Source organism: Balaenoptera borealis (genome assembly GCF_965194805.1).
Source record: "Balaenoptera borealis genome assembly, chromosome: 11".
Lineage (NCBI taxonomy): Eukaryota > Metazoa > Chordata > Mammalia > Artiodactyla > Balaenopteridae > Balaenoptera > Balaenoptera borealis.
The window spans coordinates 110,104,297-110,127,159 of record NC_138868.1 but is presented as its reverse complement, the minus strand read 5'-3'; the positions used below and the strand labels follow the sequence as shown (position 1 = coordinate 110,127,159).

The following is a 22,863-nucleotide window of genomic DNA, read 5'->3' as shown; positions in this document are numbered from 1 at the left end:
CAGGCGCTCTGGGCTGTCTGCTGATCCCTAGTAAACATCATCGTCCTAAAAGCTTTTCAGCAGGGTCCGCCATTGAGATGAAATATATGCATTCATTTGTTTCTTCTCTGTTGAGGTAGTGCCAGCTACTTTGGGTGAATTCAGAAATGTCTCCTTAGAATTACTGGGTGGGCTCCTTAGACACCCAAGAAGTGCCTGGTGAGTCCCTTAGAGGGGAGGTCACACCGGTCCCCACGGTGTTAATCCCTCCCATCTCACATCTGGGAGGTGACAGTCCTGGGGTCTCCACTGCGAGCTCTCTCGATTCTCTATGTCTCTGGGACCTCCTTCTCCAGGTGATGGAAATAAAGGAGTCGGAGGTGATGCAGGGCTCCAGGGAGGAGGACCCTTGCTGCCTGGGCTGGACTCCAGCCCAGCCCTTCCCAGCCTGCAGGGCTGCGCTTGACCTGCTCCCTGCGGACCAAGGCAGCTGCATCCCTCACTGTTCCCTTCTTCTTCACCTGTGCTCCAGCCGGCCTACGGTGCTGATTCCGCTGCCGGGGGCTTTCTCCCAGCCTTCACCCCGACCCAAGCTTATATGGCATGTCCTCCAGGAGGCCTTTTCTGATCCCCAAGAGCAGGTTAGGCCCCTAGATTTCTCTCAACTCACACTGTAGCTCTCCTTTGTGACCCTCATACACTGCTTACTCTATAGGCCAGGCACTGTTCAAAGTGCTTTATACATATTAACTCATTGAATCTTATCAAAACCTGATGTCATGGGTACTAGGGTGTTTAAATAACCGTCAGAACCAGTTATTGCTTAACTCTAGCATGCTGCTGGAAGGGAAATATCTGAAGCTCTCTTGTTCATATCCCAGGTTCCTGGAACCTGAATATGGGAAGGAACAAACCGCAAACTACGCTACCGTTTTCTACTCTTCATCCTTTTTAAGCAGGATGCTCCTCATGGTCAGGATTCATCCCTATGTCCTATTTTTATGTCTGTATTTATTCCTATATCCTTAGGGCCTGAAACACAGGTGAGGCTCAGCAGATGTCCCTTTGGGGGCGCACGCATGACCGCTCCCCAAAAATCTCATCCTTTTGCTTTCGACCCGGGAGGAATGAGATCCCTGCCTCTCAGCCCTTCACCATCATTCTCCACGGGGTTTGCTTTCATTTTCCACCAATTTCCTCCCGCCCGGCTGTGACTGGTTCTCTCTGCCCACTGTGTGCACGTAGTTGCAGGCAGAGTCTGACGGGAAGGGTTTAGACCAAATGGGAAGAGAAGCCCTCATGCTATCGGACTGGTAGCTTCGGGGAAGGGCCCGCCAGGCACCTGTGCAGAGGTGCCCATGAGAGACACGGCTCTGATTGTCACGGTTGGAGCCCAGGTCCTCCTGGGGCTGGAGAGCTGAGTGACACGGCCTCTGAAAGCCCTCTCGAAGGCTGACCCATGATTTCATCTGGAAGAAAGTCGATCTCTTATTTTGTATTATACGTCTGTATATGAAACAGCAAGCGATCACACTGAGCGCAGAGCCCCCGTGGATAGGTGTTATTAATAGACATTCATTAAATGCCAAAAACATGTCAGACATTGTAGCAAAACAAAGAAGTAGATAGGGTCTCCACTATGATATAGGCGCCTTCCAGGGAGCAGAGAAACTAAATTCATTGAGTTGGTGATAAAAAAAAATCACAGGTAAAGGACATAAATGCACTCAGGGTTCTGACCCTTTTGAAAGAATTTCTTACATGTTTCCTTTATATGTCATGATTTTATATATAGAATGTGGCATTCACCATCCTAAAAGGATTCGTAAGCGGTAGCCCCAGACAGGAAAATTATAATGGGCCATTTCATTTGACCTTCTTGAGTCTTGATTTCTTTATGTGAAATAGGAGACAGAAGCAGTTAATGCTCAGGACGGGGCTGATGGCAACCAGCACCCACGTGTATGATGACTGTGTCTGCTAGAATGTGGAAACACTTCCATACTGGCTGCTGCAGGGGCCCTGAACACCCTTGCTGTTCTTGGACACCCCATCCACTCTCCCGTGGAGCCTCTTGGGTCTCTCCATAATCAGGCTACGAACGGATCATTCGGGAGTTTTGCAAGAAGCAGGCAACATACCAAGAGGGGATTGAAGAGAGATCAATGGGGGACTTGGGTACAGTCATGTGTTTGGGGTTAAGGAAAAGCATCAAGGGATGGAGAGACACCCCAGGCCCAGGGAGAGTGGGACACTTCTGCAATCCTTCGGCCTGAAAGGTCAAGGGCGTGGAGTCGTTGGGAATTTGGTTAGATCTATAGCCGTGGAGAGGGCTGCCTCAGGGGAGCTGAGGTCTGCGTGGAGGCACACAGCCACCGGCAACCTCGGCCAGCAAGAAGGGGCCCAGGAATGAAAAGCCCAGCCTCTCCGCCCTCTCCCTTCACGACTCCTCCTCCTAGTGGCCCAGTGAGCTGCCTCCGGCCTGTAGCTAGGCAACAGGGGTCGTAACTGAGGCCAGCAGTCAAGGCCAGCCTTCCGGGTGCAGAGCAAGGAAGAGAAGGAAGGGGCTTGGTTCAGAGGAGCAAAAGGAAGATACTCCAGCTAAGCACCCAAGGCCTGGCCGAGCAGGGCGTCCCCAGGACGGCCCCTGTCGGCTGGAGTCTGTCCTGATCTGTCCGTGCCCCTGAATAGCAAATGGAAAGGATTTGCTTCTCTGACACCAGGTTCTGATTAAAGCGCTAAGTCTTTCTTAGAATGCCACGCTCCCTTTGCATTAGTTTCCGTTATATTTTCATCCCATTAGAACTTACCACTCCAGCAGGGAAAAGAGAGGCAAGTTCTGCCTAAGGAAGAAAACAGGAACCAACCTCTCCAGCTCTCAGGGTAACGAGTCTTCAAGCAAAAGACAATCAGACTGTGATCCACAGGAGAGCTGACCCGGCTCCAGGATGGAGGTCCTACCTGGGTGTTTGCAGTCACAGCTTTACAGCGATAAGCCGAGTGCGTTTGTCTCTGTGTCCTTTATCTGTCACCTTTGCTGATGTGCATTACAGGAGGGAAAAATTGAGCAGTGCATGGGTCTCAGCCGTCTCCTCCTGTCTCTTGTCACTCGAGAAAGGTCTAACTTTCTGTCCATTTTCACCTTGGAGTTTCCCTCACATGGTTTCCCTGCTGGAAGCCCTTATCTTCTTGCTGTCCGAATCCTGTCTTCCTTCCCCGACTCAATGGACCACCCTGGCTATTCCAGCCACCCTCCCCCCAACTCCCACCCCTGTCTCCTTTGAACACCTGCCCACCTTACAATCTGTGCAACACCATTTGGGATGTCCTGACATTCTGCTATCTTTTTTTTTTCTTTAATTTTTAGTTTATATTGGAGTAGAGTTGATTGACAATCTTGTGATAGTTTCAGGTGTACAGCTAAGTGATCCAGTTATACATATAAATGTGTCTATTCTTTTTCAAACTCTTTTCCCATGTAGATTATTACAGACTATTGAGCACAGTTCCCTGTGCCAAATATAGCAGTGTGTACATGTCAATCCCAAACTCCCAATCTATCCTTCCCCCTTCCTCCCTTGCAACCATAAGTTCATTCTCTAAGTCTGTGAGTCTGTTTCTGTTTTGTAAATAAATTCATTTGTATCGTTTTTTTTAGATTCCGCATATAAGTTATATCATGTGATATTTGTCTTTCTCTGTCTGACTTACTTCCCTTAGTATGATCATCTCCAGGTCCATCCATGTTGCTACATATGGCATTATTTCATTCTGTTTCGTGGCTAATAGTCCATTGTACATATGTGCCACACATATGTACCATCCATTCCTCTGTCGTTGGACAATTAGGTTGCTTCTATGTCTTGGCTATTGTAAACAGCGCTTCAACGAACATTGGGGCGTTGAGGGGTTGCTGGGGGGTCTCGCACACCCCAACTCCCAAGCACGATCCGCTCGCCCCGCGGTTTGCCGTATCTCTCACCGTGTCCCCGCTGCTGGGGAAACACGTGTCTGGAGGAACCGCAATTCTCTATGTTTACTGCCTTTCTGGTATTAGGTGGATGGAACTCAAACCCTCACAAAAGCAGCTCAGAGCCGAGAGGAGCTCTCCCATCAATTTCAGTTTAACCAGGTGTTGCTTTGACTCTGTCAGTTGCCTGGCAAGACCCCCCTTTGCTTAGCAACGACCTCAGCTTTTCGTAACAGTTTCTCCCTAAGCCTCAGCAGTAACTCCGGAGCTGCCGGCGGGGTGAAAGCCTCTTGGATTTAAATGGAATCGAAGGTAAAAACTCCCAGAAGTTGCGAGCTCCTGGAGGGTCTTAGAGCTTCTGGCATTACAGCTCTGTTAATGGTTGGGCTGCTAATCCTGGTTAACATAAAGGGCTGATCCCCACATCCTATGGATGGGTTTTAGCACCTGCTCTGAATCAGCAGTTCCTGGTTCACCACGGAGGTTGTGTTCCGGCCACTCTCGCCCTAGTCCTGCCACTCTCCGCCCACCGGGAAACCTGACCTAGGAAATTCACCTTAGCAGAGGGGAACATCCGCGAAAGTCCTTTGGGGTCCCTGGGAGACAGGAAGCAGGCAGAGTGAGGGTTAGGCAGCACAGTCTTACTCCGAGCTTTAGTTCCCCAGAGATCATCAGGTTATTCCTAGGAATTTTCCAAAGCTCGAAGCTTTTTTAAGTCCCCGGGTTGGCATGGAATCTCCAAGAAAGGGGCAGCATGGGGACTTGGATGGTGAGTTTTTTTAGCATCATCTCTGTTGCAGAAAGATGCAGGGCCCAGCGCAAAGCCACGTGGGCTGTGTGCTCCGTCCACTGGCCCCATGGCACCTTCCTTGTGTAGACCAGAGACGAGGGCATTGCACGGATTTGGTCAGGGAAGTGGGCCTGGAGAGATAGGGCCCAGACGGAAGGTTTAATCGGTTATGAAGTCTGCAGTGTTTCCAACCTCGTGTGTGTCCTAGCACACAGAGAACACGTGTATGTGTGGCATCCTAGGGCAGATGCACAAAGCTGGTCACAGTTAGATGCCACTGGATCAGGGGCCCCTACTGCCCAGGCCCTGCCCTGTGGATTTTCTCCAACCCCGTCTTTGTAGGCCAGAGTCATGGAACCCGTGTTAGCAGTTCTCCTCTGCAGTCGCTGGCTCATCGCCACCCAGAACAGCACTTCCCCAGTTTGCTGAGACTCTTGAAGTCTCCTTGGCTAATTCATGACTTTGGGTCCAAAGTAGTCACTTTAGAGCCCAGAGAAAATTCTGAGGGAGATACAAACAATTAAGAAGATGCAGAGTGTGAAAGGCCGTGTCTCTCCTTCCACAGTATGGAGAGCTTTAAATAAGATTAGGTGAGATAGCGTATGTGAAAGTACTTTGTAAATTGCAAAGAATAGATGATTTTTATTTTTAATACTACGACTACCGCAGGACTGCGTAGGCAGTTGTTCCTCAGTCACTGACTAGTATGCTGTAAACTAGTATGCTGGACCAAACATCCAGTCCAAATCATCCACTTAAAGTAATGAATACAATACATGCAAACAAATAGATAGGAGAGCATCATATGTCCCTGGTGAGGATTTTATTTTCCTCTAACACAAGAAAACATTGTGTTTAGAAGTGTGACTCACAGAGAATAATAATCATGGTGACTAAAATTAAGACCATCTAGTTCAAACCATCTAGAATGATGGAAAATGGCGTGAGTTTAATGCCATAATAAAATCTCACAATAGCAGTTTTGGAGAAATATTTGAGTATCGAAATTCTTAATAGTCATCAAGAAATGTTAAACAAAGGAGGGATACTCTAACGTAACTTTCCCTTCAGTTCCTTTTTGTTAAATAAATTAACATATAATTAATTAGGGCCTTAAATAGTTGATGGTGATAAAAATCGTTGTATAGGTCTCTACAGATTTTTTCCAAAGCATTCAGTGTGCTGTGTATGTGCTATTCCCCTGGAGGCAAGGAGTAGGGCAGAGAGGCTAGACTTCCTGCTCCCACCTACTCATTCACAAATGCTGTGCTTCACCAACTCTGAGAGCCATCTGTCATAAGACATGCCGTTAGTTCATATACCACCAGAAGAAAAGGATGTCAGCTAAACTATGACGTGCCACCAATTGCAAGACACATCTTCAAAGAATTCAATGTGAATCTTAGAACTGAATTCAAGAGGTATTTATGAAAGGTCGTGTGGCTCAGAGACTGAAGGTGCAGGTTCCAGTGTCAGACCCCCTGGGTTACAATCCTGGCTTCACCTCTAGTGACCTTGTGCGTCCCTGTGTCTGAACACAGGGATCTGAAAATCAGAGTCAGAGAAATGCCCTGAGGGAGGGTTGTTGGGATTCACGAAATAAAAAGAGTCAAAAGCTACCATGGGTTGTGGAATGATGGGAGGTGTGTGTGTGTGTGTGTGTGTGTGTGTGTGTGTGTGTGTGTGTGTGTGTGTTAGCATCACTCTGGCAGCTGCGTGCAGGATGTAGGCAACTAGGAGGCCAATTAGGGGCGACCGTGGAATAGTTAGGGGACCAGTGCAGGGTAGTTGGAGCAGTAAGGGGGGCTCAGAGGAAGGTGGGTGTGAGTCTGAGGGAACTGGACCCCTGTGAGACGCACGTTGGAAGTGGTAGGGTCTTCTGATGGGACATGTGTGGGCAGTGAGGGAGAGGAATCAAAGATCAATCCCAGGTCTGGGTTTGAGCCAAGTTTGAGGTGACATTTATAGAGATGAAGCAATTGGAAGAACCGCATGATTTGTTTTGGATTTGCTCATTTTGAGAGCTCACCTGGGGAACTAGTTTAGAACGGCGGTCCCCAACATTTTAGGCACCGGGAACCGGTTTCGTGGAAGACAAGTTTTCCACGGACGGGGTTGGGGGTGTTGGTTCAGGAAGTAACGTGAGTGAAGGGGAGCAGCAGAGGGAGATTTGCTCGCTCGTCCTTCGCCCACCGCCTGCTGTTTGGCCTGGATCCTAACAGGCCGAAGACCGGTACCGGCCCGAGGCCTGGCGGTTGGGGACCTCTGGGTTAGAAGACACATTCCATGGCCCGCCCCCTGGAGATTCTAATTTGATAGGTATCTCCCCCCCTGATTCAGATGTGCTGCACCAGGGATTGAGAATAGGCCAGTCTTTTAACGCACAGACCTTATATTTTAAAAAGTTCACTGGCCTTTAAGTGTCAAATGTGTGTGTAAGAAAAATGGCAGTTATACTGGTTTGCATTCAGTTATGTGTATAAGGTTCCCTGTCCCAGAAAAAAAAATAGTTGAGACGATGTGTATGAGAGAATAAAGCTGGAGGTGACCGATTGCTCTGTTCTGCTGGGTGTCCCTCTGTTGAGGGCCTTTGTACCTGTAGCCACTGCCCTTCTCCCCCTCCCTCCCACCTACTCAGGTGACTCATTCTTAGTGGCTCAAAGCCAATCTCACTTCATCAGGAAACCTTCCTAGTCGCCCAGAAAGCTCCTCATGTGACATGTGATCACAGCACCCTGCGCAGAGCACATTTCTAATGTGTATATATGTTCATACTTGTGTGTGTGCGCATGTGTGCATGTGATGATGTTATTATGGACTCTCTCACCCACCAGACTGGAAATGTTTCAGGAGCAGCAATGGTTTTGTCTGCACTCCGTTTTATCCCCAGTACCTAGCACAGTGTCGGCAATATATTAGGTCCTGAATAAACAATGAGGCATCAATGTATACGTGTAGTTTCTTGTCCAGTTCCAAATGTAACTGCTTTCCTCGTCACGGCGGCAGTGCATTGATTTCTAGAAAGGTCCTTGCTTACTTTTAGGAACACGGGTACCAGAAAGAAGATAACATGATTCAGAAATATAAAGAAAACAATGGGACTGAAAGAAACTTAGATTCAGCAAGAACGGCAAAAATCTACTGAACTCTTTCAACTCTCTGTGGAGACCTAATGTTCTGGAAGGGATTTGTAAATCCTCATACAATACTAATATCGTTGATGTTAGGGTTGAAGTGAGAACTTTCACTGAAACTGTGTTGGGTACCTCTCATGCCAGGAACCACGAGCCACTGGGAAACTGGAGTTTAATATGAACTTCTGCACCCCCAGCTTTATTGAGATATAATTGACATATAATAGTGTGTAATTTAAGGACTACAATGTGATGATAGGATACACATATATTACCAAATGATGACCACAGTAGGGTTAGTTAACACCTCCATCAATTCACATAATTTTCAACTTTCAAGTATAAGACTCCGATGAAGAGTATAAGAGCATATGAAAAGTCAAGTATAAAAGACAGTATTGTTAACTATAGCTACCACGCTGCACATTAAATTCCCAAAACTTTTCCCTTATATTATGTCTGAGAGTTTGTATCTTTGACTGACATCCCATTTACCCCACCCTCCGGTCCCTGGAAACCACCATCTTACTCTATTTGTATGAGCTCAGCTTTGTTCGATTCCACATATAAGTGATATTGTGCATTATTTGTCTTTGTCTGACTTGTTTCACTTAGCATAATGCCCTCAAGGTCCAATCATGATGTCACAGATGGCTGGATTTTCTTCTTTCTCACGGGTGAATTACATATAAATTTATATATATATTATATTTCATATATATTTATACAAAAGCACACTATATATTATATATTGTATATATGATGTATATCACATCTTTTTTATCCGTTCATCCACAGAAGAACACTTAGGTTGTTTCCATATCTTGCCTATTGTGAATAATGCTGCAAGAAACATAGGATTGCATGTGTCTCTTCGAGATCCTGATTTCATTTCTTTGGATATATGCCAACAAGTGTTATTCCTGGATCATATGGTAGTTATGTTTTTAATTTTTTTGAGGAAACCCCATACTGTTTTCCATAGTGGCTGCACCAATTTATATTCCCACCAACAGAAGACAAGGATTTCCTTTTCCCTTATCCTTGTCCACACTTGTTCTCTCTTATCTTTTTGATAACAGCCATTCTAACATGTGTGAGTTGATATCTCATTGTGGTTTTGATTTGCATTTCCCAGATGATTAATTATATTGAGCACATTTAATGTACATGTTGGCCATTTGTACGTCTTTGGAAAAATGTCTATTCAGTTCCTCTGCCCATTTTAAAAAATCAGATTTTTGTTTTCTGCTATTGAGTTGTATATGTTCTTAATATATTTTAACCCCTTATCAGATACATGGTTTGCAAATTTTTTCTCCTATTCTGTAAGCTACATTTTCAGCTTGTTGATTATTTCTTTTTTTCTATTGAAGTATAGTTGAATAGATGTCATGTTAGTTTCAGGTGTACAGCACAGTGATTCAGTTATACATATGTATATGAAGAATATATATATATATATATTTTTTTTTTTCTTTTTCAGATTCTTTTCCCTTATAGGTTATTACAAAATATTGAGTAGAGCTCCCTGTGCTATATACTAGGTCCTTGTTGGTTATCTATTTTATATATAGTGTTGATTATTTGTTATGCAGATTTTTAGCTTTGGGGTGTAGTCTCACTTGTTTATTTTTGCTTTTGTTGCTTGTGCTTTTGGTGTCATATCCAAAAAAATTGTTGTCAAAACCAGTGTGAAGTAGCATTTCCCATATGTTTTATTCTAGGAGTTTTATGGTTTCAGGTATTACATTCAAGTCTTTAATCCAATTCTAGTTAATTTCTCTGAGTGTTGTAAGACATGGGAACAATTTCATTCTTCTGCATGTGATAATCCAGCTTTTCCAACATCATTTATTGAAGAGATTATCCCTTCCCCATTGAGTATTCTTGGCTCATTTGTCAAATATTAGTTGACCGTTTTGCAAGCGTTTACTTATTGGCTCTTGTTTCTGATCCATGTTCTATGTGTCTATTTTTATGCTAGTACCATACTATTTTGTTATTTATAACTTTGTAACATAGTTTGAAATCAGGATGTGTGATGTCTCCAGCTCTGTTCTTTCTCAAGATTGCTTTGACTGTTTGGGGTCTTTGGTGGTTGCATACAAATTTTAGGGTTGCTTTTTGTATTTCTCTGAAAAATGCCACTGAAGTTGTTTTGATAGGGATTTCATTGACCCTATAGATGGCTTTGGGTAGTATGGACATTTTCACAATATTAATTCTTCCAGTCCATGAAGAATATATTCAGGTTTATTTGAGTATTCTTTAATTTCTTTCCTCAAAGTCTTATAGTTTTCAGTGTACAGACCTTCCACCTCCTAGGTTAAACTTATTTCTAACTATTTTATTTTTTATGCTATTGTGAATGGAGTGGTTTTCTTTATTCCCTTTTCTGATATTTTGTTGTTAAGGTATATGGCTTTTATTATGTTGAGGTACATTCCTTCTGTACCCCTTATCATTATATAATGACTATCATGGTCTCTTGCTAAAGTTTTAGTGTTAAGCCTATTTTGTCTGAAATAAGTATAGCTACACTGCTTTCTTTTGGTTTCCACTTACATGGTATATCTTTCTCCATCCCTTCACCTTGAACCCTTGCCCTTAAAGCTGAAGTGAGTCTCTTGTAGGCAGCGTGTAGTTGGGTCTTGTTTTTTTTAATCCATCCAGCCATTCTATACATTTTGATTTGAGAATTTAATCAACTTACATTATGGGTAATAACTGATAGGTAAGGAATTCCTCATGCCACCTTATTAATTGTTTTTTAGCTGTTTTGGAGTTCTCTTATTTCTTTCTTCCTATCTTGCTGCCTTTCTTTGTGAATTTGTGATTTTCTGTACAGGTATTCCTTTATTCCTTTCTCTTTATTTTGTGTATCTATTTTAAGTTTTTCTTTGTAATTATCATGAGGCTTACAGAAACCATCTTATAGATATGTCTTTTTATGCTAACACCTTAATTTTGATCCCATTAAAAAAACCCTACTCTTTTACTCCCTCCTATTTTATATTTTGATGTCACAATTTACCTTTTTATATCATGTATTCATTAACATATTATTTTACTATAGTTATTTTTAAGACTTTAGTCCTTTAAATTTATACTAGAATTAAGTGGTTAACGTACCACCATATTACAGTATCAGAGCATTCTGAGTTTGGCTGTATACTTAACTTTACCAGTGTTTTGTATATGTTTATGTTTTCATGTTACTAATTAGTGTCCTTTCATTTCAGCTTGATGAATTCCTTTCAGCATTTCTTGTGAGGCAGGTCTATTGGTGACGACCTCCCTCAGCCTTTGTTTATCTTGGAAAGTCTATTTCATTTCTGAAAGACAACCTTGCTGGGGGTAGAGTATTTTAGGTTGGGAGCTTTTAAGTTTTTTTTGGTTTGTTTGTTTTGTTGTTTTCTTTTACTTTTAGCTCTTTGATTATATCATTTCTTTCTCCTGGCCTGTCAGTTTTCTGCTGAGAAATTTGTGCGTAGCCTTATGGGGTTTCATTTGTAAGTTACAAGTTTCTTTTTTCTTGCTGCTTTTAAGATTCCCTCTTTGTCTCATTTTTGACCGGACCGTTTTGTTATAATGTCTTAGAGGAGATTTCTTTAAGTTGAGTTTGTTTGGTGGCCTATGAGCTTCATGGACTAGAATATCCAAATCTCATCCAAATTTAAGAAGTTCTCCACCATCATTCCTTTAAATAAGCTTTCTCCTCCTTTCTCCCTCTCTTCTCCTTCTGGGATTCCAATAATTTGCAGATTTCTTCTTTCAGTGGTATTCCATAGATTCATAGGCTTTCTTCATTCTTTTTGCTTTGTTCCCTGAGTGAATGAATAATTTCAAATTTCTTGGGATTCTGAGGCTTTCTCAGACCTTCTGTGGATACTCTGGCTCCATGCTTCTTGCTCTCTCCTGGGGCAGAATTCCTCAACTTGTATGCTTTCCCTTGATCCTGCAATGCACCAGGCCAAGTGCTGACACCTTCATTTTGCTTTCCCAAGGGTGGCCCTAAAGCTCAAGTTTGTGGTTTCACCCTGGCCGGTAGATTTGGACAGGCTTCCTGCACATGCTGACTAGGCATCTAGCAAAGTTCACTCTTACCAATGCCAAGAGCATACGTAGAGAGCTAGCCACAGGATGTGGAGGTGTGTGGGTGAGGCACGTGGAATCCTGCGGGTGGCCGTGGGCCAGCTGGGAGGATGCATGGGCGAGATATCCCCAGAAGCTCATGGGAAGGCTTCTTGATGGAGGCTGCACCCAGTTCGTAGGCTCTGCGTCCTTTTTAATGCTCTCCCAGAGCCCTCTGTCACTCTCCCGGCCCCTGCCGGCGCCCCAGTCATGCAGCTCCCTGCTCAGTGCTCCAGGTGGAGCAAGAGGAAAATCAGTGTCTGGCAGCATTCCTCACCTCTGGGGAGCCCCAGTGCTCACTCCTACACCCCCACATCCCCCTGTGGAAGAAACCGTGGGCTCAGAAGGTCTGCCTTGGCACTGAGCTGTGCTGCTGTGGGGATATGGGTTTGCAGGTAAAGTCAGCCAGCCCTCTCACCCTGTCCAAGGCATTCAAACTTGTGTTTTCAACTTTAATGCTGTGTTGGATCTTCTCTGCTGCAAACCTGGACTTCTGCCAAGGCTCTCAAGTTCATGGTCGACTGTCTAAGACAGTGTTCTCCAGGGACTCCTGGAACACAGCTGAGAGGGGCTGGGGCCAATTCACAAACCACCACAGGGCCCACAGCCAGGACCAAGGTCTGTATTCCTGTCACCCAAGGCAAAGGTGGGCAAGTCTCCTCCCAGCCCCTTGGTATATGGTGCTGGATCCCACAGCATCCATGAAGGCACTTTTTTCCACAGGCAGATACTGAGTTGTTGTCATGGGAATGGGGGAGATTAGACAAGGATGTCTTATCTGCCATGTTGCTATGTCACTCCTCAATGAACTTTTGAAGAAATGGGAGCTGGGAGTTCTTTGGCAATTGTTCAGTTCATGTGGATAATCTGGGTTATTCACCAGATGGCTGAAGCTGAATAAAGTTGCCTAAATCCAACCAACTTTCCTGACTAAAGTTAACCTAGTGGCTGGGATCTATTGGTGCAACTTATTGCATAGAATAGCCTCAGATGCCATCTAAGCCCTTGACAATGACCTGGCCTCATGTGTATGGATTCCAGGGCTCTGAACACCTAATGCATCCTCCCAGGTGTAGCCTAACCAGATCACATTTCTTTCCTCAAAGTCATACTGTTACTCTGAGTGCCTAGTGTAAACAAAGCGGTATTAGAACAACACTGTGAACAGAATACATCTTGTCTTTCCAAATTGGTTCTTTTTAGATGTCTTACTTCTTAGGTTATTACTGCAAAGGTAGGCTGCACTGGAGGAAGCACATGGGGAGAGAAAAGGATAAAGGGAAATGCGCAGAAAAAAATGCTACTAAAGAAGTTGTGGGTGAGTGGGATATTTAGTTGGAAAGACTTTCTCATTGACAGCTCAGGGATGTGCCACAGCACCGCTGTGTCTGCGGGTAATGAAAACAGCCTGTGCTTCTACTCACAAATTCCAATCTGATCCCCAGTGATCTGGAGCTCAGATCATCCTACGCCGTGGACTCTGCCTGACTGATTATTCTTTTATATTTCTGAAGACAAGGAATGATGAGGCATTAATAGAGGTGCTCCGAGTGTGCCGGTGTTTAGAAGAATGATTCTATATGTGGCTGGGAAAAAAGACATGTATTAATGCAAAAATGATCAGGAGGCCAGGGTGTCTGAAGTATTTATAAAACAGTGGTGCTGAGGTTTGCGAGAGAAGTGGCAGCAAACAGGTTGTAATGAATTTACTGCCCTTGCGCTGCCGTGACAGAGGGCGATTACTTCTGACTAGTGAATTACACTGCGGAATATTGATTTCCTTGTTCAGAACCAGCTCTGGGCAAACGGTTTGCTGGACCCTCTCACACACGTGCTGTGCTTGTGTTGGCTCAATAAAATTCTTAGTAGATGAACCAAAAACTGTTTTACCCTTGGAAGGGGGTATCCTGTACCCAGAACATGAAGAAAATGCCAGTGAGAGGGATGAATTATCCTGATATTCTGGAACCCTAACACGAGTGTTTGGTGAATTAAGTTTTCTTAAGTAAAATGTTCTGACTACCTTAGACCTAACAGGAAAGGGGAGAACAAAAACAAAGACAGAAACAAACAAAAAAAAAACCAGTGCTGATTTGATTTCTTTGGCTCATTGTGGGCTATGAGCTGTTTGGCTTAAAGGAAGAGTCAAAATCGCTAGCTATTACAAATAGCACAAGCGGGTTTGGTTTTACCTACACTGGTGCAAGTGTCGGGACATACTGAGAGGCAGTCAGCTAAGTTTGGAGACAAAGATCTTGTGCAGTCAGATCGTTATGAGTCTGATTCCTAAATGATGGCTCTAATCCACGGGGGGAGCTCCCTGGGTGATTCCAGAAGGGGCCCTGTTTTTTGCTTGTTTCTATGTTTAATTAGTTAAAAGTCAAATCATGTTGAACACAACTCTTACCCAGTATATTTGAGAAATGTAAGCAGCTTATAAGTCAAATCCAGGGTGAAACTTCACAGTAGGGTTTTTTAACATGGAGCTCACTGGTGAGTTTGAAATAGCCCACAAACCATCTGAAACTCTCTAGAGCATTTTGTGCATTTGTACCTATTTGGGTTTCTTGTCTTGAGAGCTTGTCTGTATTTTCTCTTCAGATTTTCAAAGAGTAGCCTCACATCCAAAGGTTTGAGAATGGCAGCCTTTCCCATCTTCATGTCATCCCAGAAGAAGGGGGTCCTTCCCAGTTGAGTGTGGATGGAGATATGCCTCTTACGTAGCGCCCATGAGGCTGATGGCTGCCCAAAGGCTCTGTCTTGACTTCAAACCTGCCCTTGTCTTATTTCTGGAAATAGATGTGAGCTATGTGAGGACACAGAAGGAGGCCCCAGGATTTCAGACCTCGGGAGGACTCCTGACACCAGCTCGGCCAACATTCATTTTACTGATGGGGAAATCAAGGCCTTGGAAGGTACAGTGACCCACTGCAGACCCCACAGCAAACCCGAGGTTGTGTTTGGACCAGAAGGCATCTTTTGTCTGCCTGTGTCACATTCTATTTACTCTACCTATACCCATTCCTCAAGAAAATGAGGGGAAATTGGCAGGCAATCCACATGTCGCCTTTAATAGGCAAAATCTGATTGTATTCCTTGCAGAGCCTGTCTAGGAGTGGTGCTCATGGGACGGGTGAGCAGGGAGGCGGGGCCTCGCCTCTGCCACTTCAGGACTTACCGTCAGCAGCATGGAACACATTTGATGTCTGTACAGGTAGACCTCCTCCCAGGTACCTAAAGGATAAGTGTAGTCTTTTTGGATTTCTTCTCAATTTTATCTTTTCATTTTCATTATTCTTGCTTTTTAAACCCCACGGACACTTAGAGAAAACAATTTTGTATTTTATTTGGAGCATCTATTGCTGTACGTCTTCGTTCCTGTCCGTCTCCCTTTCTGAATGGTCAAGTACGAATGAGAAGAACCATGGGCGTGAGTGAGGAGAATGACATGGCAATGGCTGGAATCGGTGACATGACAGAGCATTTGTTTTACTTTCCTTCTCTGTCTCCCTCATCCTTCCAGGGGAAGGCAAGGACCCCTTGGCCACACATGCACTACATGCCTCGTGCTGTCCTGCAGGAGGTGTGGCTGATGGCTCCACCTGGTCCTCCCATCAGCTCTGCAAGTGAATGAAGCTTGGTCTGAGCTTTGCCCACGGACTCGTACATCTTCCTGCTCTTCACCGAGGATTTAAAATTGAAGCACAGAGTCTAGGGGGTCGAATGAAAGGCATGGGGGACTCGGTGAACTGAGAACTGAACAAACAATACACAAGTACGTCAAATGAGATCCGCACAAACGTTTCTGGGCTCTTGAGCTGAACACGTATCAGGATGATGTGATATGATCATTAAAAACCTTACCTGGAGACCCCTCTTTTCCTTACTATTTCTTGTTATTTTAAGGATGAATCTTGGGAATAACAGGTGTCATCTGTTTTGAAGAATTAAGTAATTATAGTAAATACCACACATGTGCATGTGCACACACAGACACACACACACAAACACTTAATGGGAACTCTGAGAGTTTTGTCTAGTGCCAATATATTCTCCTTCCACAGACTTTAAGATATATGGCAGTTTATTCCCCCTTGTTTTCCTTGTGTCTTATAGAGAACAAAACTGAACAGCAGCTTGGGGCTAACATCATCTCTCGTTCCAGAAAAAGCCACTGTCTTTTATTAGAAAACATTCCCTTCCAACAGCTACGGTGTCCACCCCTCAAGTTCTCCTCAAGGAGCCACTTCAAAAATCTGCAGAACTGGCAGCTATGATGACATGTTTTCCCTTCCTATGAGCCTTTCTGGACACAAAGACAATGCACTGGCTGTAGGACTTGTCCAGATTCACACCTTTAATTGCCATTTATAAAAACAATGCAGCTTTCCAAAATTTTTCTTGCAGAAATCTTATTAAAATCTGACATTGCTTGATTATTTAATTTTAAAAATAGAAAAAAGATTAGTAATTTTCCATGATAACATCTTACACAAAAGATAAGGAAAAGGAACCCAACTAGCTAGTAGAAGAATCTGAACAAAAACCTAGCTCTACTGATTAGCAATTCTGTTCCTTTTCCAAACTATTGCACTGATACTCAGAAATTCCAAAAACCAGATTCACTGGAAGCCAGGTAAGTGCTATGGCCATAGCCAAAGTATATTTCTAGGATGTTCTAATCAAATAGATATTCCAACCGAGGGATAATTCATTTTCGAATAATGCTAACGAGCCCTAAAGGATGGCAATCAACTCACATACCTTCACAATATGCCAGAAGCACATATCTAGGTTATCTGGAGGCTTGCATGGGTGTAAAATCAACATTCAAACAACTAAAGCCAAACGAAGCCTTCTCATAAGGGATCATGCCCCCAAAATGCATCAGACACACACATTGTTAAGAAGTAACCTTAACTTAAGCTCAGGAATTGGGGAGTCGTTTCTACAGAAAGCCATGATATGGACGCGACGGGAGAAGCTGGGGTTGTGGGAAGGAGGGGCATGAAGATGAAGGTGCAGAGACCTCAGAGATGTCTGTTCCTCACACGTCACGGGGATGCTAATTTGCACTTCTTGTCCCGGAGGAAGACGGAGTTGGGCACTCATGGAAATACCGCCTGAATTAAGAGCCGAGATGGGTGAGCACTGATGTTTTAGGATGGCCTGACGCGGCAGTTATGGGGATGACAAATGAGACGCCTCCATCCTCTCAAGCACCAAAGAGCAAGCTCCCAACCAAGTTAGTTCCGGGATTTGGTTTAAAATAAAAATTTTAAAAAATGCTCGAAAGAGGAATTATTCAATAGATACAATCTCAGTTCTTAGCTGTTTGTCTGGTGACTGTCATGTGCACATGTATTTGGTCAGTAGTAGCAGGAGAGCCTGCAGGCTCATGGGGTGGGTGCCGTCACTTGGCCACCTCTCTCCTTCTGCATAGATTTTTCTCCTCTAATGTTAAGTACCTCAAATGTTTACCGTCGTAAGAATAAAAAAAATTGTGGGTGTTTTGCTGTTCCCAGATGATACATTTTTTTTAATCAAACAAACCCACACACGAGAGGGACCATCCTGTGATTGATTAGTGTTACTGCTTTCCCTTCCAAACTCACGGTCCAGAGGTATAAGATAAAGATGGGGTCAGGGGATTCCCTGGTGGCGCAGTGGTTGAGAATCTGCCTGCCAATGCAGGGCACACGGGTTTGAGCCCTGGTCTGGGAAGATCCCACATGCCACGGAGCAACTGGTCCCGTGAGCCACAATTACTGAGCCTGCGCGTCTGGAGCCTGTGCTCCACAACAAGAGAGGCCGCGATGGTGAGAGGCCCGCGCACCGCGATGAAGAGTGGTCCCCACTTGCCGCAACTAGAGAAAGCCCTCGCACAGAAACGAAGACTCAACACAGTCATAAATAAATAAATAAATAAATAAAAGAACGTGAATTTCTAAAAAAAAAAAAAAAAAATAGCTTTCTAAAAAAAAAAAAAAAAAAAAGATGGGGTCAGTCCAGTGAAATGTGCTGAACCTCCATCAGATTCCAGTGTCAATTCATTTGCTAACTAACTTCCCTCCAGCATGAAGAACAAGAACTGTCTATCATCACCGTCATTATCACCATCCACAGTGACAGAAGCGAACATCTGTGGATCACCGATGGCAAAGATAGCCCCAGTTCTGTGAGTTCCACTCATCAGAAGGCGGTCCTTGTACAAGTACTACAATGCTGCAAGTTAGACATCTGAACCGACTGTGCAGAAGAGTTGATGGGGAAAGACTTAATGGTAGGAACTTGAGCACAGCTGCACTCGTGGGAAAGGAAAGGACAGATACTCTGTTGAAAGAAGATGGATGGGATTCTCTGGGAGTGTGTGGTTAGGGCTTGAACCTCCCTACTAGTACTCCCCCAACACACACACTACTATGGGATAAAATCTGCAAAACCTCAAGCATGGTTTCCCCAAAGGACAGCCTAAGGTTAAAGGTAGTGGCTGAATCCCAAAGTATGACTGTGACTTGACTGGACCCAAGGGGTCCAGTATGTTTGAAATCCAGTCCGGCCCATAGTAATGGTCATCCATTAGCACCTGTGCCATGAAAAACAACTGCACACGCTATTCAGGATGCTTTCTTTACTCTTGCCAAGCTCGTTTCCTGAGAAGAGAAGCCTAGAAATCACCCCTATGAGCGCCTATCAAAGCCATGTCCTCCTGGATTGAACTCTGAGTCTGGTTGAAGGCCCTGTCTCATGGGCACCCTTTAGAGATTGAAATTCAGCAGATCAGGGCTTATGTGTTGCACTAAACAGAAGAGGAGAAGAAACCCCTCCGGAGGCAGGGCAGGGAGTTCTCCTACCTGCTGAGCCAGCAGTCACGGCAAAACTGGTTCTACCAGAAACGTGCTAGTGAATGACCAGAGCTCCAAAGAGCCTCAAGACAAGAAGGGCTATGGAACTGGCACAGGTGAAAGGTGAGAGGAAGTCTTCCTCATCAATGTCACAGTTGGTCAGGACAGACCAGTCCTTCCTGTGGGGATGCTGACGGGTGAACTAAACCATGCTCAGTAAACCTGAATGAGAAAGCTCTGAATCACACGGAGATTACCTGCCACTCTGTGCTCTTGTCCTGACAAAATCCGGGAAGACTCTGTCTGCAGATGCCCTGGTACATTTTATTCAGAGGGGTTCTGGGCTCAAGTTTAGAAGTATGGAAATTCCCTGTGTTTTTCCCACTCTATTCCCGTAAACCAAGATCTGCATGGAATTCCTCTGGTCCGTGTCTATAGAAGTTTCAGTCACAGGAAAGCTAGTAAATCTCACCCACTTTTATTCAAAGGAGACCCAGAGCCCCTTGCCTTTAGCAGTTCTGAGACATAAGGAAGGAATGACTCCAGTGCCGCCCGGATCTGCGAGGCTTGGTCTGACTATTCCAGTTCACGCTGCCAGGAAGAAGCCGGAGAATCTGGCACCTGGTGGTGTGGGCGGAAGGGCAGAAGGGCACAAAGAAACACGAAGGGGATGGGGGGAGGGAGAGGGATGGATTGGGAGTTTGGGGTTGGTAGGTGCAAAGTATTACATACAGAATGGATAAACAACAAGGTCCTACTGTAGAGCACAGGGAACTATATTCAGTATCCTGTGATAAACCATCATGGAAAAGAATTAAACAAAGAATGTATAAAATAAAAAGAAACATGAAGTCAACAAGATTTTCTCAATGCTGCCAGAAGCAGCTGAAAATGAAACCACTCCTTGCCAAACACTTCCTACTCCTCTCAAGTGGAACTGGCCCCCACGGACACAAGCACGGTAATCCCTGGGTGATTCAGCTCTGACCTCATTTCTGCCTCTTGGTGAATCTTCAGCTACATATTTAATTCCCAGAATCAATCAGAACAGGTTAGAATTATTTGAAAACTATTCTGCATTAAACTGTACCTTTTCTCCTAATTTGTAGTTAGAGGCAAGGTTTGGGGGGGTTGGCTTGGATGGAAGAGAGTCCCCCAAACACTGGTGGATGGGACTGGGGATTCATCAATACTCACCCACAGGGACTTTTTGGGCTATGGCTGCACTCTAATGCCTTCCAGAAATAATCACACGTGAAAGCCATCCCCTAACTGGACTTGCCATCTGCCCAGGTTATGAGGGGAGGTGTGTGGCCACAGCAGGGCCTCCTGAAGGCAGTGGAGGTGCGGTCACCACGAGGCCCGCCTCCCGTGCTTCTGATGGAGGAGAAGGGTGGTTCCCCGAAGCCCTTCCTGTCGTCAGAGCCCACTCCACAGGGGGCCCCACTCCACCCACGAGGGGTCCACAGAGCAGTAGCCTGAATCCAGAGCCCGACCCCCCTCCACGTCCCTCACACCTGAGCCAGGCAGGCTCTGCTCCCCTCCCCCCCACTTGAGAATGAGGTACCACACCAGGTAAAGAGGGACATGGAACACTTTTTAATGTCAAGTCAGAGACAACCCCTCCCTCCCCCAGCCCCTAATCCCACCTGCCCTCATCACATCACAACCCCTCCCCGAGGCTCCTCTGGTTCCCAGACTTCGGGGGAGGAAGAAAAGGTTACCTAAAATTTGTGTTTTCTTCTCTTTCATACACACGCACACAAAGGTGGGAAATTAAATAAAATAAACCAAGAGGATTCGATTCTCCAGTGGTCACAAAGGCATCAGAGATTCCCATAACGGGCTAAAGCGAGTGGTTACTGGCTGCTGAGTTGGTCCGGCTGCTTGCTGTCTGTCCGTGCCCGAGGCATGACGGAGAAGCCCCCCGCGTTAGCCCTCGCCTCTGAGAGCGGCCCCTGGAAAAGATGCTGCGCCTTGTGTTAGTGTTTTGTTTCTCTTTTCACTCTTTAGAAATGTCTCTGACATGTGAATAACCCAAGAAAATAAAAAGGCAGGAGCTGATTGCACAATTACCAGTAAACTCTATCATCTTTTAGAAGAGCAACACACAGCTAACGCCATATACAGCATGCAGTAATGTCTGAGAAAGGACCCTGCTGAGAAAGAAAATGGCTAGAACCCTAACAAAACAAAAAAATATGTATATATATACTGTATAATATATGTCATCGAAAGAAGCATCGCCAGCAAACTCAAGATATGGTGCAGGTCACCCTTCCGTTTCTAAACAGCATGTAGAAGTGTAGTATTGTCTGCAATAAATGCCAGAATAAGAAGAAATCTGTAGCGCTGGTGGAGATGTTGGTTAAATTGTATGTGTGGATTTTTATTTTTTTTGGTGGATTTGCCAAATCCTCAGCAGGTGGCTAATGCCTGGTGTGTTGTCCACCCGCTGTAAACCTGGGTAACAAGTATACTATCCATGCTTAACGTTTAACAAACATACTTCTCTTCACCCCTTTCACTTGTGTACTTTTTTAGTTTTGTCTTGTTTTTGCACTAAGTTTTAGACTCATATCAGAAAATATAATTAATAAAATTAATAATGAATCAGAATCCCTTATGATCCATGATGTCCATGTAGTAAAATGAAAACAACAAAAAAAAGTTTAACAATATCTTTTGTGACTGTTGATCGTGGGATGATTGTAGCTGACAGGCTGTCTTGTTTAGTTTTCCTTTTTATTTATCTTTTTGTTGCTGCGTTTCATCACACACACAATAGGGACACAGTTCAGGAATGGGCCTGCAAGCCTCCCTCTGAGTTCTTCTCTACTGACTGATTGAATCGGGGGTGGCCGACTCCAGAACTTTCCTTGGGGGTGGGGGCACTGTGGTGGGCAGAGCGGCTGAGCCCTTGCCCGACTGGTAACGGAGGTCACGCCATGCAGCTTGCGGGTGGGTCCAAAGCCGCGTGCATTCTTCCCGTTTGGAAAAAGAAAGAAAACTCAGCTGTACCTACGTGTCTGCGAGGCGATTTCCAATGTCCTTGTTCAACCTGTTTTCCCAAAGTCTTCTCTGTCCCCCTCCCTGGAATTGGTGTCCCCTTAGGCTCTGAATTTCGTGGGATTGGATCTGCTTTAGGACGGGGATGCTCGCGTTGCTCCTGGTCGCCGCGGCTGATGTGTTGGTGGTGGCGGTGACGGCAGCTTCTCCCCGGCGGGGAAAGTGGCACTCACATCAGAATTTGAGAAGCAGGTGCAAAACCAGAAGAGGCAGCAGCCAAACGCAGCCAGCCCTCCTCGACGCTCCATTGCTCACTTCGCTGATGGCGCCCGGGCCTGCAGGCAGAACACACCTGTCGTGAGCCTGGCCCTTCCCACCGGGAGCGGCCAGCATCCCAGCTCCATACCCAGAGGCTGCGTCAGCCTCGATCCCATGGGCACAGCTATGTGACGGGGCGCCCACCCGGGCAGGAGGGGCCTCAGGTTACAGCGTGCAGGTGCCTGCTACTCCTCTGCTGTCAGAACACGCTGAGGCCGTGGCTCAGGGGCAAGTTCAAGAAAACAGTGGCTGATTAATCAACACCTTACACAGAGCTGCGATACAGCGAGAGCCCTGCCCTTTCCGCATCAGCGTCCAATCCCTCTGGGCACTGCCCGCCTTAAACATTCACGTGACCCTCCTGTCGTGCAGGACGGGGCTCGCTGGACACACCAACTGTCCCCTGCGGCTGCTGCACTGGCCTCGGTGCCCCTTCTGTCCATCACTCGGTCCCAGGGCAGTGCACTTGGCCTCTCCCCCATCTGGATCAGGTAACAGCAGACCTCGCTGAAGTATCACATGCTTGAAAGGTCCAAACCAGCTCGCCTGAGGTGGAGGGGGGATGAAGCAAAGGGACAGGTGGCCTTTGGCCGTGTACACAGGAGGAAGGGAAGATTTCCATGGACACCGGGATGCAGAACGTGCCATGGTGTGTGTCTGTTGGGGGGAGACGGATGGCAT

General features: G+C 45.4%; 1 protein-coding gene and 1 long non-coding RNA gene across 9 annotated transcripts in view; one reads left to right on the top strand and one right to left on the bottom strand.

The window, feature by feature from the left end:
- The first annotated feature begins 3,882 nt into the window (after positions 1-3,882).
- On the top strand, positions 3,883-17,651 carry LOC309606258. Its single transcript, XR_014231735.1, has 3 exons — positions 3,883-4,261; positions 7,783-7,929; positions 14,612-17,651. It is a non-coding gene; the product is annotated as an uncharacterized lncRNA (long non-coding RNA).
- A 2,780-nt stretch (positions 17,652-20,431) lies between these two features.
- Positions 20,432-22,863, bottom strand: part of NTM (neurotrimin) — a 935,126-nt gene continuing 932,694 nt past the window's right edge. For all 8 annotated transcript variants that reach the window (XM_082343112.1, XM_082343113.1, XM_082343114.1 and 5 more), the window contains one exon: positions 20,432-22,199. In XM_082343112.1, coding sequence (XP_082199238.1) covers positions 22,099-22,199 — 101 coding nt within the window. In that variant the 3' untranslated portion in view covers positions 20,432-22,098. The remainder of the gene's footprint in view (positions 22,200-22,863) is intronic.